General features: G+C 54.9%; 1 protein-coding gene across 2 annotated transcripts in view; it reads left to right on the top strand.

Annotated features, from left to right (window-relative positions):
• The window catches only part of COL22A1 (collagen type XXII alpha 1 chain), a 236,379-nt gene that overhangs the window by 11,464 nt on the left and 205,891 nt on the right, over positions 1-19,024 (top strand). For both annotated transcript variants that reach the window (XM_045078159.1, XM_004743602.3), the window contains exons 2-3: positions 9,751-9,901; positions 13,508-14,074. In XM_045078159.1, the coding sequence (XP_044934094.1) occupies positions 9,796-9,901; positions 13,508-14,074 (673 nt within the window). In that variant the 5' untranslated portion in view covers positions 9,751-9,795. The remainder of the gene's footprint in view (positions 1-9,750; positions 9,902-13,507; positions 14,075-19,024) is intronic.

Genomic DNA, 19,024 nt, shown 5'->3' with positions numbered 1-19,024 from the left:
GTGTGGCCCCGAATGTTGATCCAGCCTCTGCCATGGATAACCACATGGTCCTGAGCAACGTCGTGGCCTGGGGTTTCTGGACAGTGAAAGAGGACAGGGACTCTGAGCACACGAGGCTGTTTGGGGGGCCTTTCAGGCGCGGCTGTGCACCTGCTGTATGGCTGGAGCTCAGTGACTTACCGGAGTCCACGTACAATCAGGTCTGACCCGGACTGCCACCAGCCTTGAGGGGATCGCTGGTGGGCGATGGTTCTCCTAGTCACCGGTCAGGCCTGTCGGTCAGATCCAGGAGGTGGTTAACCGTAATGCTCAGAAGCCGTCCTTGGCAGCAGAAGCTCGGTGGCATATGGGAAGCAAACCCCATAGGTTCCCCATCTTTGCTCTCAGCTGTGTCTGATCAGAGCCCCCTCTCTGGTCCCGTAACACACCATGGCCACATCCCATGCCTTTCTGTTCACTTTCAGGGACTACCAAGCCTAGTCCGTCCATTCCAGCCCTAAAGAGCAATCCCTGCCCCTGTCCCACGTGGTTACCCAAGGGACCTGGTGAGGGTGTGGGCGGTGGTTGACCTTTTCCCTCCCCCTTTCTCCCTCCTTACCTACTTCGGTGGCAGCAGGGGCCTTTCTGCTGGCTGCCTCTGGTGCTGATACTTCACTGCACTCCGGGGACCCAGGGGGTGACTCTAAGGGAGCCCCCCCGGCTTGGAAGAGCTCTTCTGGTCGGGCTCTCCCTTGCCCCTTGCAATTCTGCTCTGCAGCACCTTTGGGGCCGCTTACAGCTGCAGTCTCCTCATGCCAACAGCTCCTCTGGTTGGGTGCCAGCCCGGCAACCCAGGCCTGCCTCCCTTTTGTGGTGTTTCTGTCACTCCTGGGACCTCACTCTCTCGTGCCACATGGAATCATGGGCGTGCACGCGGCCCCTCCCCGATCCCGCGCTGCCTGTTCGCCTGTCCTCTTCCCCTCGGTCACAGAAAGCCGAGCTGACACGCAGTCAGGTGACAGGAGACTGGGTGGGGGGTGGTCCAAGCCAGCCTGGCAGGTCCGTGATGAGACGCTCTGAGCTCTGTCCGGAGGCTGTGAGGGCTTACTGCAGGACTCAGCCACCAGCCTACGGACCAGATTTGTGCAATAGGGGCCTCACTGGGTTCTTGTGAGCACGTGCAGACCATGAGACCCCCCAGTCGGGGGGAGTCTGAGGGCCGGGGCCACTTCCTGAGCTGCTGGTTTCAGGAATCCGGAATCGGAGCGAGACCTCTTACTCCTTGCCATGCCCCTCTTTCTGGACGGCTGCCTCCTTCCCGTTACTCAGATCTCCATCCAGTGTCCCCATGCAGGACACTGTCCTTCTACGAAGTGTGCACCCTGTCCTGCCCCGATCGATACCCGTGACTTCACCTGGCTGTGCTCACATCCGCTCTTCTCCGACACCGTATTCGTGCTCAGGCGCGTCTAGGCCGCGCTCTCTTCCTAGACAGCAGGCTCCGCGGAGCCGGGGGCGGGGGCGTTGCTCTACCCAGTGGTTAGAAAGCGCCTGGCACGCGGTCCGGGACGTGGCACATAGTGGCCGAGTTGATAAATCGACGAGTCCTCGGACCGCGCGGGATAGGGAAGCAGTGCGCGCCGGCTTCAGGGCGAGGGTCGCCGTCCAAGTCCTCCGGGGCCAGTTGAAGGAACACACATCGTTTGAAGACTAGACAGAGCTTGCGTTTCATTCACAAACTGTAGCAGCTGGGAGAGACACGACGGGCATCCTGCCTCTTCTGAGGGAAAAACCAAACCAAACAAAACGGGCAGAGAGGAAATCTTGTTGAATTCCGCGGCGTACAGGAGGAGGCCGCAACCCTCACTCCGTCTCCTCCTCCTTCAGTCCGATGAATCCCGAGCTTGGGCAGTTGGTGTCGGGTTTAAGGGGATTCCATTTTTTTTTTTTAAAGATTTTTATTTATTTATTTGACAGACAGAGATCACAAGTAGGCAGAGAGGCAGGCGGAGAGAGAGAGGGAAGCAGGCTCCCTGCTGAGCAGAGAGCCCGATGTGGGGCTCGATCCCAGGACCCTGAGATCATGACCTGAGCCGAAGGCAGCGGCTTAACCCACTGAGCCACCCAGGCGCCCAAGGGGATTCCATTTTTTTAAAAAAAGAAGATTTTATATATTTGTCAAAGAGAGAGAGAGAGAGGGAGAGGGAGAGGGAGAGCGAGCACAAGCAGGGGCAGCTACAAGCAGAGGGAGGAGCAGGCTGTCCGCTGAGCAGGGAGCCCGACGCGGGACTTGATCCCAGGACCCTGGGTTATGACAGGAACAGAAGGCAGACGCTCAAGCAGATTCCACTTAAGTCTTGCGAGGTGCTAATGAGGAGGACATGGGACTGGATGGAAGTTCTTGCTTGTTAGCAGGACCACAGACTGCGGAAGGTTTGGGCTCCTGCTCTCTCCTCCCCCCTGGGATGTTCTCCAGACAGAGACCAGGGCTTCCTGCTCCAGTGAAACAGACCCCGATTCTAGGCTCACAGGGGCCTGGGCTTGAGCCCCAGACTTGTCACATCCCTGCTATGTGATCGTGGGGGGGGCATATTCTGTAACTCTTCTGAACCTGAAACCCCTTTGACGGCTTGTTATGAAGAGAGAACACGTTGCAAGGGAAACTAGCACGGTTCTGTCTGCGTGAATCACGCTATGCCCTCGTGTGGTTGTTCTGTCGTTCCCACTCAGACGGTTGGATCAGCTGCCGTTCTGCAGGTTTTCACATATATTTTCCTGCCCTAAGAGTCCTCTGTGCTCTGCCTCTCTCTCTCTCCTTCTCACCCCAGCCCCCTGGCAGCTGCGGGTTCCTCTGTGGTCTCCACGATTTAGCTTCTCCAGAACGTCACAGAGTTGGGCTCCTACGGTGTGCAGCCTTTCCAGATTAGACTTCTTTCATGGACTGATAAGTATTTAGGGTCCCTTCATGGCTTTTCATGGCCCAGGAGCTCATTTCTCTTGAGTGCTGAGTAATGTTCCCTTGTCTGGGTGGACCACCGTTTACAGGTCTGTTCACCTACCGAAGGATGTCTTGAATGCCTCCAGGTTTTGGCAATTGTGAATGGGGCTGCTGCACACATCCACGTGCAGATTTTTGTGCAGACATATGTTTCTAGCTCCTTTGGGTAAATACCAAGGAGCATGGTTGCTGGGCAACATGGGAAGAGCATGTTTAAGTTTTCGAGAAGCCACCAAACTGTCTTCCCATGTGGCCGCTCTGTCCTGCGTTCCCTCGAGCCGCAAGTGAGCAGCCCTGCTGCTCGGCGTCCTTGCCGGCATCGGGTGTTGTCTGTGCACTGACTTTGGTCCTTCTCGTAGGTGTGTCATGGATGCAGTTTTAACTTCCAGTTTTCTGATGCCGTGCGGCGTGGAGCATCTCTCTATGGGATGACTTCCTGTCCGTGTATCTTCCTTGGTCCTGAGCCTGTTAAGAACATGGGTCCTTTCTTTAAATCAGGTTGTTTTCTTCTTGTTGAGTCTCAAGGGTTCCTTGTACATCTTGAATCACAGTTCCTCTCTGTGTCTTCTGTAAATATTTTCTCCCACTCTGTGGCTTGTCTTTCCATCCCCTGAGGTTTGTTGTCCTTGACGCTGGTTAGAAGTGCCGCACCCGGAGCTCTCACCGCAGAAGAACACTGGATCAGAGGACAGACTAAAAATATAGGGGTGCCCGGTTGTGCCCGCTTCGTAGCTAGGTGTGACGATGAGAAGGAGCCCATGTAGCATGGGAGGTGGAGAGCTTGGCTTCTGTCCTCCGCCTCTGACTTGCACTCCCTCTGCACATTTCCAGGGGTGTCCCCAGCCCCTCTTCTGAGCTCTAGGCTCAAGTGTCAAGTGTCGATCTTTGACTCCATCTGGCTGCCTTCAGGGTGCTCAGACTCACTCAGTGGGTCTGGCGGGAGCTCCCCATCCCCGCCACCGCCGTGACCGGCTCCGGCTGTTCGGATCGGGACTCTGGGCTCCCCTCTTCCACGCCCTCCTCCTCCCTCCACTGCCAGCCAGGCACGCCTACCACGGCATCCGCGGGCAGCGTAGGCGAGGTGGTCTATGTCTCTTTTCATGCTACCTCCCTCCTCACTCGCCTCTCCGTTCCGTCCATCCTCTCCGCAGGGTTGATGCCACACCCGTGCGTGAGGACACCCACTGGTGTCCGGAGGTCTCAGGGTGCTCTGTCCCCTTTCTCTGGGTCACCACACAAGTCCTAACCTGTCTTTATGAACAGCCTCAAATCTGAATGCCTTCCTCTCCCCTGCGTGCCTCCCTCCTCCTTCAGCCTTTATTTCCTTCTCCAAAACACTGTACTTCCTGCTTATCCCATGCATGTTCCTCAAAGGGAGGCTGCCCACCGCTGGTGAAGGCGACCCTTGTCCTCCTGCCTACTCTCCACTCATCTTCCCAGGCTCAACTCGGATATCCCCTCCTCCAGGAAGCCTTTGGTGACCCCCTAGGACTGAGTGAGGTGCTTGTCCCTCCCTCTATCAGAGTCGGACTGCATGGAATTATAAGCATCCTCTTGCTTCTCTGTCTCCCCCATGGGGCTGCCATCTCTGGACAGAGTGCCCTACCCTCCGTGCCTGGCCCTTAGTCAGTGTTCACATGCACGGAGGGCGTGCTTGAATTAGACAGTGAAACAGCGCGATTCCCGGTGCCCACCGCCGTCACCCTCTGACTTCTGCGTAGCTCAGATGGAGAATCTCCCTCCATGTTGTTTGTGGCCATGTTGGCCAACATCTAACTTTATACAACATTATCACCTCATTCACTGCCTCTTCTCCTCTACAGGTCCATGAAGGAGGGGATATCATTCCCATTTTATAGGTGAGAAAACAGAGGATTCAAAAATCACAAAAAATGTGTGCCTTCCATACTCACTCTGGCCAGGCATCGTTCTAAGCTTTGCACTGGTATCGACCCAGTTAACCCCTCCAGTGAGATAAGTGTTTTATCCCCACTCTCACATGAAAGGGCTGAGGCCCAGAGAGGTGCAGTGACTCCCCTGGTTTGCACAGCTCGGGAGAATTTGAACCCGGGGACTCTGCTTGCAAAGCGTCCTCATGTGCTCGCTGCCCCAGGAGAAGCCAGTGCCCCCGACGGTGCCCAGCATATAGGAGACCCAGGAGACTGGGTCCAGCTCACAAAAAGCCAAGTTCGAATCTAGGAAGTAGGCTTTCCAGCACTTTCCTGGCTCCCCAGTTGGGCTTTTGAGCAACCTGGCAGAGAGGAGGCCACCCAGCTCCCTCTTCCCCATCTGACCAACAGGTGCAGCTGACATCACCAAATGCCCAGCAGGTGAGCCTTGGAGGCTCAGAGCTCAGTGGTCGGACGCCCTGCGCCATGCTTTTATGTCTCTACCAGATTCCTGCCCAGAGCATTGCCCGTCACCCTGGCAACATAACAGCAGCCCCTCCCCCCACTCCCACCACACAGTGGGCAGGGGCCAGGCCCTCTGTGCAGACCCAGTGCGCTGTCTGCCTGGGCTGCCTTCCAATGCGCCACATCTCATCTTCTCCCTTTAAACTGCGTTCTGCTGTGTCTTCCCCCTCTCCCCGGGGCCCTGGATGGGGAGCACTGGTTACTATGGCAATGGGCTGGCTTGTGGCAGGAACTCAGCTCAGCAAATTAATTGCTGGACTTTTGGAGACTAATGGCCAAGCTCTGCCTCCCAGGGACAGGGTGTGGCCTGCATCATGCCAGCTGGGCAGCTGAGCTCAGGAAAGTGCTCAGAGCCTGGAGAGAGAGAGAGAGAGAGAGAGCGAGCGCTGGGATCATGGTACCCATGCTTGCTGGGGTTGCCACCAAGGTGGGCTGGGGAAGGCGGGGACATGGGTTCTCCCAAATCTTGCCTTTCCTGCACACTTGGTCTATGCTAGCCTCTGGGCTTTGCACTTCGCTGAAGGCATGTGTAACCCTCATAGCCCTCTCACGCCCTTTTTATGGGGGTGCATTGCTCTTTCCTGTGGCTACGGAAGAAAGCTGGGATTCTGTACCAGTCCTGCCTCCTCAGTGGGCATTTTGTTGTGAACACTCCATGTACATTCCTGGGCAGAAGGTCGTTCTGTCCTCTGCCTCCTCTTCCAGAGGATGGAGGCACAAGGAGCATTTCCTCACTCACCCCACGAAGCTAGCATTAGTCTTCCCCAAAACAGGCAAGGACCTTCCAAGAAAAGAAAAAGACTAATGTCTCTCATGAATATAGATGCAAAAGTCCTCAACAAAATAGTAGAGAATTGAATACAAAAACATGTACAGAAGGAGTTCGATACCATAGACAAGCAGGATTTCTCCCAGGTTCGCAAGGCCGGTTCACCATTTGAAAACTCGATGAATGGACTGATTGCACCAGCTTCTTTTCCCTCTGGTTATTATCGGGTTTCTCCCCCGTCCTTACCCCATGGTAAGGGGTAACTCTCTTCTTTCCTGGGCGATCAGAATTTGGGTATTCGCTATATACTTTGCCTGTTTCCCACATTGTTTCTGTGCTTAGGTAGGAGTGTTGGCCCAGCTGGGTTCCAACACCTGGAGAGAAGCCACATGGCCAACGACGAGGAGCTGGCCTGTGGTTGGATTGCCTGGTACTGTGGCCTGTGGAGTCCCAGGCCAGTTGCTAAGCCCTTTGCACTGAGTTTCTTACTCAGCAAACTGTACCTGCTGATACCCGCTCTTCAGATTCAATGAGTTCTTACCTGGGGAACCCTGGGTGGCTCCCGGTGCTTCGAAGGATGTGGTCCTTGGTAACAGTGACCATGGGAGAGAGTGTGGGCTCTGGTGTCCTACGGGCCTAATGCCAGCCCAGCTCTGCCATTATCAGCCACGGGCACCGAGTGACATTGTGCTGCAGGCACAGGCCAGGCTCACGACTGGTGAGGTGGGGGAACAGGGCAGCTCGCAGGTTTGCTGAGACCTCAGGGAGGAGGTCAGGGAAGGCACCGTGCTTACTGTGCACACTGTCAGCACACTCTCTGCCTGTACTCTAGTAGGGAAAAACAGGACTGTAGATTTTTAACTCCACAAGTCCTTCCTGGGCCCAGTTGGGGTACCTGGCCAGCTGGGGAGAGGGATAGCACAGACACCCTCCAGGAGAGCTTATAGTCAAGGGGGGACTGTCTCCGAGCACCTTGGGTGGGCTTTCACACACCAGCAGGGTGTGCCCGGGGCAGTCTCCCCCACTCTGCGCCTCGGTCATGGGGGATGTCACAGGCCACCCCTTGGGGTTGTTGTAAGGATGAAAAGGTGAGATATGTAGAGCATAGAGGTTCTCTACCAATGCCAGGCTTTACCCCAGGAGAAGGACCCTGTGGATGGCCAGTGACCTCAAGAGATAGGCCTGGGAAGGAGTCTTCTCTGGCTCACGTCAGCCATGTGGCCCTGAGAGTAATTGAGACATTGGGCTAAGGACTGTTTGTTCATTTTAGTGTTCCATCCCTACAACAATCCCTGCCACAATCCAGTATGAGGTAGGGTCTGTTATTATGCTTTTTGGTACATGGCCTTTGTCATGTTGAAACTTTCTTTATCGTCTAGTGTACCAAGTGTTTTTATCGTGAAAGGGAGTAAGATTTTGTCAATGCTTCTGTACCATTGGGTATCACCATGTGTCTACTTTGGCTCTCTTGGTTCAGTGTGACTCCTGGGTTGATTTTTGGATATTGAACCAGCCTTGCATTCCTGACGTGAATCTCACATGGTCACTGAGTATGACCCTTTCAGTGTGCTGCTGAATTCATGTTTCTAGTCTCCTGTTAAGTATGTTCACATCTCATTCATAGGGGATGTAGGTCTGCAGTTTTCTCTTTATTTATGTATGCATTTGGGAAGATGCAGAAACCTGGAGAGTACAGCCCAATTTTGCCCTGCTTCCACCCAGTTTCAGCAATGAGGGAAACAGCCACATTTCTTGAGCCCTGAAATATAATGGATGCAGTCCACATTCTTACTTATTAGTTGGTTAAAAGAAGTGACGGCTCAGTGGTTGTTGTTAATATTTGGATTTGCTGTGTCCACGGAGGTCCTGGAAAGGGGGTGGGCTCAAAGCCCGGGGGATCTGAGTTCAAGTTCTGGTCCCTCCTTGGTGACCTGGGGACGGACAAGTATCCTCTCCATCTTAGTTTCCTCCTTTGCTGAGGGGAGGCGATGATGCCTGCCTTGGAGGTCGTGTGAGTTCACTGGACAATCAGGAAGTGCCCAGCACCGGGCAGATAGTACATAGCCGCTCTTCAGTGACTTTCCCAGCTCTTTGAATATGTCTGTGTTCTTCTGATGAAGGGCCCCTTCCACCTCAGATAATAACCTGACTGTGTCACTGACTGTTAAATCTAGTCTTTCTTTGTCAAATGCCCACCGTGTGCCAGGAACTGGTCTGGGTTCTGGGCAGCAGAATATACAAGACAGACAAGACTGTGCTTTCCTATAGCTTTGAAGGATGAGGGGGTGGGCAGCCCACTGGACTTGCTGACATTCTATGTCTCTCTCCCCTTGGACCCTCCAGTCCTGACCTTGGCCTCTGCCCCTCCATGTACTGTTTTTGGAAAGTGCCTTTCTTCTCACTCCTGTGGCTGCCTCCTGAGTGTGATACTTCCGGAGTGTTGTCAGGTGGGCTGTATATACTCCGTGAGCTTGTATGGGGACCGTTAGTGATGAGGGCAGTTTGCCTAGAGGGTGCTAGGGACCCAGCAAAAATTCAGGCACCTGCCCGGGCAAGAGCCCACATACCTGTCCTGCCTGGGAGAAGTTCTCCTGGTGCCATCATGCCTGGGATCTCCTCTGGGACTTTGCCGATGCTGCTTCCTCTATCTGAAATGATCACCTGCTTTTTTCTGGTTGAGGCTTACTCAGTTTTCCAAAATTGACTCATCCAGGAGGACTGGCCTACCCCTGAAACGGTCACGTGACAACACTGTCCCAGTGTTCCCAGCAACCTTGGAATGTCCTTGTGCTGGTGCCCAGGGTCCATGCCTTACCTGTCTCCCAGGTGTCACTGAGTGTCCTTGAGGGTGGGGGTTCTGTGTCCCTCATCGGCCTGCCCTCAGCACCAAGCACATGAAGGCAACTGGTAAATACCTCAGAATTCTATAACCTGTTGTCCCTCTCTCGGATCTTGGCTTTAACAGTGACAACTACTTTTTGAAATGGACATCCCCGTGAAAATAAGATCTGCAGAAGGAGAAATACACTTTAGCTAATAAACATCCCAGGGCAAAGGAATGCATAGAAAGCCACAAGCAACGTCTCTCCTGTAGAACTGGCAGGTGGGGGGAATGGCGGCGTCCGTGCTGCCGGGGGTGCCGTGAGGGGAGGACCCCGGACACTCCTGTGTGGCCGCGGGCAGCAAGGGCCCGTACAGCCTCTGCAGAAAGAAGGCTGAGAATCTGCATCAGGCTCTTTTTAAAAGATTTCGTACGATGCCCCGAGTGCATCATATGAAACTAGTGCATTCCTGCCCTAGGAAAATAACTAAATATGGGCCACGATTTAGGCACCAAGATGTCCTCTTACAACGTATTAAACAAAGAAACAACCTGTAAGTGCTCAGAAGCAGCGATTAGGATCAGAACACGGTGGTGGCCAAGGAGCGGCCTGCATGGCCGGGAACGGCAGCTCGGAGGCCCTGAGTGTGCATGGGTTGAAGGCAGTTGGGAGGCTGGGGTGCGGCCTTCTCCCACACGGGCCTGGGGCTGCTCCTTTGGGTTCCTGGCCCTGAAGCCCTTCTCTAAAGGTGTGTCCTTCTCTGCACAGGGTATGTTCCAGTAGATCTTACCACCGTCTCTTCCTGGACAACATATGCGCGAGGGAGCCATGGCTGGCCTGCGAGGGGACGCCACGGCCTGTCTCCTGTGGATGCTGCTGCTGTGGCCTGGGGACAGCGGCTGCCAGGCCCAGAGGGCAGGTAGGGCCACCGTAGATTGAGCCGGGGCTGGGCCCCGAGCTGCCAGTGTCTGTGTCCACGCGTGAGCGCGTGCGTGCCTGTGTGAGCAGGGGAGTGGAAGTGAGTGCGAGTGTAAGCGTCTGAGGGGAGTGTGAGTGTGGGAGCGTGTGATGGAGCTGGAGGGAGCACATAAACGTGTGTGTATGAGCGAGAGTCTGAGGGTGTGTGTGACTGCGTGAGTTAGGAAATTGTCAGAGTATGTGTGTAAAAGTGGGAGTGCATGAGTGTGAATCAGCTTGTGGGGGTGTGTGTGAGAACGTGTGTGAATGTGGGAGCTGGAGAGTGTATAAAAGTCAGTGTGTGCGTGTGAACGTCTGAGGAGGAGTGTGTGACTACAACTGTGGGTGTGTATGACAGTGAGCGTGTGTGTATAAGTGAGTACAGGAGTGTGAGAGCGTCTGAGGGTGTGTGTGTGTGACTGAGTGTGGAAGAGAGCGTGTGGGACTGTGTCAGCATGTGTGTGAATGTGAGCGTATGTGGAAGTGCGTGTGGGTGTAAGAGTCTGAGGGTGTGTGTGCGAGCGTGAGCATGTGTGTGCGGGAGAGTGCAGAAGATCCGTGAGCTGTCGAAACCCATGTTCCGAGTGGACCATGCAGTGTGCCGTGAGCTTGGCTCTGTCAAGCGCTTGCAGGCTTCTGGGGACAGAGTGCTGGGCTAGGACCGTGTCACGTTGTCCTGTGAGGGCTTTGAGCACATTCCAGCGGAGATGGACGCACTGGAGGCCTCCGGGAGAGGCTGCCCGGACCCGAGGGAGAACACGCCTCTGGAGTAGATGAGGGAGGGGGAGTTCGTTGGAGAAGAGGCTCCCGGGAAGCAGGGGTGAGGCGTGATGGGACAGTGGTCAGCCCACCTGTCTGAGGGCCTCCTGGAGAAGGGGCGGTCGGTGTGGAGACACGAAGGAGGGCGCAGGTACATGAGCAGGTCACGGCACCCACACAGAGGCTGTGTGCCGGGCTCCTCGGGGCACAGGTGGACGCCTCTCTGGGACGGGCCCAAGGCGGGAGAGGGAGCACCTAGCTGCAAAACCACCCCCTTGTGCAGATGAGGAACCGAGGCTAGGATAGCCCAAAGCCCCCCCGCCCCGCAGCAGGTGAGGAGGGTGCCCCCAAGAAAGCACCCACCTGAGCCCATGCTGTGTTCCCCGAGCCTGCAGAGGAAACAAAACAAGAAACACAGCCTTGTGCTTCTGCCTTGATTTTCCCAAGTCGCCTCCTTGCTTGAGGCTCTCAAAGCACGGCTAGCTGGAGAGACCGTTCTGACCATGCACAGCCTGGTCTTTGCGGGAGGGGAGCGGCATCAGGTTCTGTGTCCACAGAGATGAACCCAAGAGCCCACACAGCCGACACACTGGGAGGACACAGGGACCATCTCTTCCCGGCTCTCCTTTCACAGCCTGGAGAACAGCCGGCCAGAGGAGAGCTATCACCTGCTCTGCCCGTGGGGGAGCCGAGGGCACCCCCACCAAGGTCCGAGCCCTTCCTGCGAGAGCACACCTAATTCTCAGGCACGCATTGTGCAGTCTCCGCAGCCCCCAGCAGAGAACGTGCGGGATTGCAGAAGGGCCCCCGGGTGAGGCCTCGAGCCAATGAACCTTCTGCAGCCTGAACACAAATTTGCTCAAGGATTACAGCCCACAGGCGGGGCCCTGCTTGGCCCACAGCAGCAATTACCTTGCACAGGCTGGGACATCATTGTCCCAAAGACAAAAGGATGACCTTCTGTGTCAAGGAGAAACACTCCCCAGGAATTATCTCTTGAGCCCACACATCTGGGCAAACATACTTGGAAAGTTCTAATCCTGTTAGGGAGCAATCCTGGGAAGGTGAGGATTCACCTACTCCCTACTCCCGAGAGCAGATCGAAACTTGCATTTTAGGAACTCAGGGTAAAAGTAGGTACAGAAAATTCACGAGTGGCACTGGGGTAGGGTGCGATGGGACTGTGTGTGCCTGTGTGTGTGTGTGTGTTTGTAAATACAGCGTTACTGTTTTCTGTGTTAGGAATTACTTCATTGCTTATAAATATAAAATCAGAAACACAAAATAATAACAGTTCTGCTTACCAGAGGTAAGCAAAGTTTCTTTTTGTAGGTCCCCTGATCCGTACAGACACAGTCCCACACACAGACATCACAATGACACACAGCCTTTCAGACCCAGCAAGACACTGGGAGAATGGGTCTGTGTCGGTAACTGAGGATTCCTTCAAGCCAGCAGTCCGCTGCTGCTGATTCCCGAGCCGTGTGAGCTCACGCGGGTGGTCGTGGGAGCTGTTCCGTAGGGGGAGCACAGAGCCAGCTCCAGGATTTTGCTTGCCAGGGCTGCATGAACTTCTCAGATAGCTTTAGAATTTTTTTCTTCGTCTTTATCTGATTGTTTTATTAGTGTAAATCCCTGAATTTGGAAGTGTTGGGTCAAAAACACTGTCCTTAGTAAGGCTCCTAAATTCTGTAAATGGGTGTGACGGAGCCCAGGGCCTGCGGAAGAACAGGTGGCTGCCTTCTCTTGCACACTAGCGGTCGCGGGATTTTTTTTGTACTTTTTCCAACATGACAGCTTAACTAACGGGTTTTGTTTATTTTTTTTATTTTTTTGTAATTGTTGTTCTTATTTTGGTTTTACCAGACAAATGTTTTTGCTCCAGAGGCCTGGTCAGCTGCTGCTGGCGGTACAATCAAGCCTCAGATTCTGTAAAAGTCAAGAGCGAGGCTTCTTGATGGCTACGTTTGTGCAGCTCTCTGGTGTTTGGAAACCCTTTTCCTCACCTCACCAACTGTGAAGTGGGGATGAGCAAGCTTGTGCACAGCGTTGCGCTGAGGATGAGAAATAAATTGTATAGGGTCCTCTTCTGTTCAACCAGAAGTTTTTAAAACTTTTAAACTTACAAAGTTTATAAAAATAGAAGTGTATTATATGTTAAAATATGCAATCTTTATAAAGCATTATAGAAGTTCTGCAAATTTATACTTAAAATATAGGAATGCAGTATATTTTGTATGAATTATAATACTGGAATCCAGGAACTATTTAAACATCTAGCATGAGAGCACTGGCTAAATAAATTATGGGCTCTGAGCAATGTCATCTTGCAGCCATGGAAACTGGCATCGTCACACTGGAAAAGGGTTTCCAGCAACTGCCGGGTGTGGGGGAAACAGCAATGCACCAGTGCGTCTGGTATGGTCCCTAATAATTAGGTTTATACACTGTGGGCTAACAGCGTGACCTCTCTGTAGATGGAAACATAAGCAGTTAAAATATTCTTCCGATGGCCTTTTCTGAAAAGAGCATGTGTTCTTTGCAGTGGGTTTAAAATACAAGTCGCTGGGTGACCAAAACAAAAGCTATTGAAGAAATTGATAGAGCGGCGTTCTGTGAGCGTTGGCTACTTCCATGCAAGAACACATATTGGCAGCCGGACCCCACAGCAGCCGTGGGGACACTCGTCATCAGAAACCAGTTCAGAAAGCGAGGTCCTCCCCCCACTCCACTAGGGTGACCTTTCCGAATCTCTGTGCCCCAGGTCACCCTTCCTCTTCCTCTTCCTCCCCCCACCCCACCCCTGCAGGTTGCAAGACTGTCCACTACGACCTGGTCTTCCTCTTGGACACGTCCTCCAGCGTGGGCAAGGAGGACTTTGAGAAGGTCCGGCAGTGGGTGGCCAACCTGGTGGACACCTTCGAGGTGGGCCCGGATCGCACGCGCGTGGGGGTCGTGCGCTACAGCGACCGGCCGACCACCGCCTTCGAGCTGGGTCTGTTCGGCTCGCGGGAGGCGGTCAAGGCGGCGGCGCGGCATCTGGCCTACCACGGCGGGAACACCAACACCGGCGACGCGCTGCGCTTCATCACGCGCCACAGCTTCTCGCCGCAGGCCGGCGGCCGCCCCGGGGACCGCGCCTTCAAGCAGGTGGCCATCCTCCTGACCGACGGCCGCAGCCAGGACCTGGTGCTGGACGCCGCGGCCGCCGCCCACCGCGCCGGCATCCGCATCTTCGCCGTGGGCGTCGGGGCGGCGCTCAAGGAGGAGCTGGAGGAGATCGCCTCCAAGCCCAAGTCCGCCCACGTCTTCCACGTGTCCGACTTCAACGCCATTGACAAGATCCGGGGCAAGCTGAGGCGTCGCCTGTGCGAAAGTGAGTGTGCGCAGGGCGTGGGGCCCGAGCAGAGGGGAGCCCCCAGCTGCCCGCTGGCAGGTGGCAGGGCTGTGTGGAAGCGCGTGGGCCAGGGGCTCGGTCACCGAGGAAAGCGAGAACCAGTCTGGCATGTAGCCCTGCTGTGCCCAGGAGGGCGCACAGCTGGGTCGGCGCACACCTGGGTCCTCTCTGGGCCCCGCCTCCAGGGCGCCGGCGGGAAGGAAATTAAAGAGGGCTGGCTTCTCGGCCCCACCCACCCCGAGACGCCGAGAGGCTTGAATGCCGGGAGTCTGATCTCCGGTTCTGTAGGTGAACGCATCTGCTCCCCTACAGGCTGCCCAAGTCGGAGCCCCGGCTCGCAGAGCCCTTCGGGAGCACATGGCAGGTGAACGCTAGCAGGCCCCTTTCTTCTTCCAGGGGACCGCGGGGACGGGGTGGTGTAAGGTAGTGGGCACAGATAGGCTTCTGGACTGTAGCCGTGATCCCCAGGGAGCCGTTTGGAGATGGTTGGGCCCAGCTTATCCCAGAGGCCAAGTGCTGTTGACCTGGCGCCCTCTGAGATAACCCGAGGCCGTCTGGAATCTGTGGACTGTGGCTGGTTATGGGCCAGCGGGAAGGTTGGGCCCAGGCAGGGAGCTGACAGCCCCCGGGCTTCTGACCCTGAAGGCTGACCTCCAAGAACCTCGGGTCATTCTCAGGACAGCCTGCTGCACAGGACAGGGAGGGTGAAGTGGGTTTTTGTGCACCAGTCTTTGTCCAGCTTCTGTTCTGTCTGCTTCATGGGGATGACAGTTGTTCCTTCTGGGTCATGAACAATGTTCGGTATCCCCCCCCCCCCCCCCCCCGCTCCAGGGCCAGCAGGTGGGGGCTGGGAGCAGGGTCTCTGCCTCTGTCTTGCCGGCTGCTTCCGGGGACTGAGCCTGAAGCTCAGAGCGTCACAGCTCGCCGGGGACAGGGAAGCCGTGGGGCTGTGGCCGGTGGCGGGAGCAGTGGGGCGTGACTTGGCAGAGCAGCAGGGGGCCTGGTCGCAGGGACAGTCCTGGCTTGCAGCCCTGGGAGAAAATGCCTAAACTGTGTCTAGCACCCGATACCCTCAGGCTCCGGACCACTCCGTGGCTCACTTAATCTCTACTTCTACTTATTTATTCATAGATACTAATTGGGAATCTAGTTTTTTGTGTGGCCTTGTGCTGATTTCTGGGCCTTTTGAAAAAGACAAAACTCTTGCTCTTGGAGTATTCATAGTCCAGATGGCAAAAGAGACACATAAAAAGGGACATAATACTGTGGTTGTGACCTTAATAAAGGTCACAGAATCTCACGGTGTCCTCTTGTGGTTGTGTTTGGTGATGACCCTGAGAATGAGGGAGGGCTTCCTGGAGGAGGACACGCCTGAGCTGTATGTTGAGGGATTGAAGGACGGCAAGACACAGTCAAGGAAGTGTAATGGGCCCATGTGGCTGCGGTCACATTGGGGACTGGGGTTGGTGGCTTTGTATGATCGTCACGTTCTCAACAGAGGAGGGCTTGGGTGCTAAGATCAGGTGTGGAAGGGTTTCGTGTAGGGGTATGACACCATCAGATCTGTGAGAATGGAATGCTGACAGGACAGCAGGACCCAAGGAAACTCTTTACAGGACTGTAGGAGAAATTCAGAGGACGAACAGTGCTGGGGGTGGACGGAGCCCTGAGGGCTAGCCCCCGTTCCACAGATGATGAAATAGATGCCTGAGAGCTAAGGGAAGGAAAGCCTCTGGTAGTGTGCGAGGCATCGGCTGTGAACATTCACTTGACCCTCATTACAACCACATAGATTATGGTGACCTCCTTCTCACAGATACGAGCATGCAGCCTGCTGAGGTCCCGGGAGGGGCAGCTGCTAGGCCCTCTGCAGAAAACCAGAGGGATGCTGTAGCTAAGACGGGAGAGGGCAGGAAGGCAGGAGACAGAAGCTGGGAGGGCCAGGGCTCAGGACTGACCTCTGGGGTGATGAGAGCCAGACCAGACACCGGGCTGTAGGCCAGCCAGGAGGCAGAAGTCCAACATGCCGGTGCAGGGGTCTCTGTACCTGCTGTGATCCCAGAACACTTTAATTCAGGGAGGTCCTCTAGCCCCTGCCCACTGGCATTTTACTATCCTGCCAGCCTTGGGTCAGATGGTTCTAGGTGTTGGCCAGGCAGAATCTAAATTTTAGAGAACTTCTGTGCTCAGGGCGTGGTTCTGGGAATGGTGGGGACAGCTTCCAAGAGGTGAAGTCACGGGACTTGCTGCCCAGGTAATAGACGGGCAGGGCTGGGGACGGAATCTAGGCCGTCAGCCTCCACGTGCAGGCCTCCTGGTGCTCACCGACCTCTGTTCGGAGTCAGGGACTGTGCTTTCCATCATAGGCAGTAGAGGCCCCGCCGTAACTAGCTTGGGGAATAAAGTAAATTCATATCACACACGACAATAAAGGTCAGAGGTTAGGTAGGCTTGAACAATGAGGCTGGGGCTCATTCCACTCCTTCCGTGTGGTTTCTCCTTGGTGTTAACTGTTCCTGGCAGGCTTGTATGTCTGGGTCCTAGCAGGCATGGGCCATGGCAAGGCACTGATGAAGAGACCGGTGAAGTCAAGGAGGGATACTGAGCCCCCAGGAATGGACAGTGGGAAAGGGGGCTGATGGCAAGAGCCCCATGAGATGGAAGGGGCTGGAGTCTCCTCGGCGAGGACAGCTGCTGCCTGGGTGGTGGCCTAGAGGGAGCAGGAAGGAAGCCCCTGCCCTCTCTCCCTCCCCTCATCTCCCCTCTCCCCCAGCCTAAGCCTGTCTGACAGCAGCCCATAAGGGGTCCAAGTGATGGCGTCCCAGGGGCCAGCCTCCTGGGGCGGGAGGGCAGAGGAGGCGAGAACAGGTGTGGGAGGGCACACTGGGAGTCCCTGTTGTGAATCTTAGGGCCAGGAGCCATGAGACCATGGCCCAGAAGGCCTGGATTTGGTCTGACAGACAAGTGTGGGCCTGCGGCTCTCCCCAGACCAACAGTGTGGCTTTGGAGTGGAAAGAAGCTGACTGTTTGGGGCCGAAATCACATGACCCCAACCTTGTCACCATGCCCACTCCACTCCCTCAAGGAAAGGGGTTTGACCCACGCAGAGTCACTGGGGGCCATGACCAAGAAAAGGGGGACCAGATGCCAGCCAGCCGGGGACACCGCATGTCCCCCGTGATAACATTAAGAAAACTCCCTGTAGCCAGGCTCTTCCAAAAACCTAAATAGATGTAAGATGTAAGTTATGCTCAGTCGTCTAGAGGGAATCCGTTTTTGTAAATACAGCTGTAAGCTGACTACAGGCCTGCTCGGTTCTGGTAACAAATGAAACAAAATCCCCTTACAATTGCTTCAATTAGAAAGAAAGCAAAACAAAACAAAATAGCTAACAGTAACATACTGAAATATATATGGTAAGATGAAATCAAGGAGCATCACAAAACCAAAGCTTCACACGACCAGAAATCCCTGCGCACACCCGGGATCTCTCTGGGTGACTTCAGAACCCAAACCGGGGCTCTCTGGAACGGGAGCATTATTCGATGGTCTGGAAAATCACAAACAGCGTGGGGTGCTTGGTGTGGCTGTCCTTCAGTTCCGTCCAGCCTAGTGACTCCCTCATTCAACAGGGGTGCGGGGTCGTAGTCGTCGGACTTGATCAAGTCATTCATTCACGCAGTCTTCAACCCAGCAGACATTGTAGCAATGGCGCATTCATTCACTCATTCATTCACGCAGCAACCGCAGCACACCGAGTGACTCCCTGCTGGGGCCCTTGCTGGGTTTCAGGATGCAGTGAGGGGTCTGACATTCTCCTTCCCTCGAGAAGCTTTTGTCTACTCAGGGCAGCAGGAACGTGGCAGCAGCTAATTACACGACGGCATGTGGACGCTGATTACCACCCGCAGCTTCACGTGTCTAGTTGTTTATCTGCCTGGGGTCTGCCTTCGTACACAAGAACAAGCTTCACGGGGGCCAGGTCTGTTCCTTGCGGTTTCCGGGTGCCCGGAACAGGGCTTGGGGTGTAAAGGAGCCTCTTAAATGTTGCTCAAAGGAAATCGGGTGGGAAGCTGGGTTCGTGCCGTGCTTCTGTTGCTGTGGGCATGTTAGAGGTATGTGTGCAACGATCCAGCCCCTTCCAAACACAGAAGTTAGGAGTATTCCGCAAACCTGAAATCAAACCCGACGTGACCTGAAATATTGAACTTATCTATCTATTGATGAGCGGAGATAAATGGTTCGATTCTGAAGGTGATGAGTGTCTGGAAGAGGCAGGCTGGCTGGGATGGGCAGAATCATGCCGGACATGTCCCCCTGCTCTTCGGGTGGGACAGATGCACAGGGGCGGGACCCTGACGGGGCTCCGCCGGAGTGAACGGAACCAGGAAGTCTGCTGTTCTCCGAGCACCAAACGCTGACAGCACTTCGCATTCCACTCTCTCCCTGCTCCTCACCCAGCCCCAAGGGGATGTTGATGCTGAGTCCTGCACCCAGGGAGTGATGCTCCAGCCCTGTGCCTGCCAGCATGGGTGGGCCTTGACTAGTCAGGTGCTGGTCTAAACCAAGAAGTGCCACAGGGACTGTACACACCAGCTTTTGTAGGCAGGATGACCAAGAACGCGTTTCATGAATAGCTTTGCTATTGATTACGTATTTAAATATAAATATTTGGGGAATTTAGGGATTCATACAATATATTAGTAAAATTAATCTTACCTGTTTCTTCTACTTTTTCAAACTCAGCTGCTAGAAACTTTACTATTAGGTCCGGAGTCCACACGTGTGGCTCCTCCCCCTCCTCCCCCGCCCTCCCCATCGTGCTGTGGCCCCGAGCTGAGCGGAGGTCCAGTTGCATGCAGAGGCAGTGCTTTTCCATCCAGCGCTTGGCTGGAGAAGGGTGGGAGCGGCTCTGAGGGACAGCAGGCT

The sequence above is a fragment of the Mustela putorius genome, unplaced genomic scaffold (assembly GCF_011764305.1).
Source record: "Mustela putorius furo isolate JIRA1106 unplaced genomic scaffold, ASM1176430v1.1 tig00000228_pilon_pilon_pilon, whole genome shotgun sequence".
In the NCBI taxonomy this organism is placed as follows: domain Eukaryota; kingdom Metazoa; phylum Chordata; class Mammalia; order Carnivora; family Mustelidae; genus Mustela; species Mustela putorius.
Note: the sequence above shows the minus strand (reverse complement) of the source record. Positions and strands in the feature narration are given on the sequence as shown.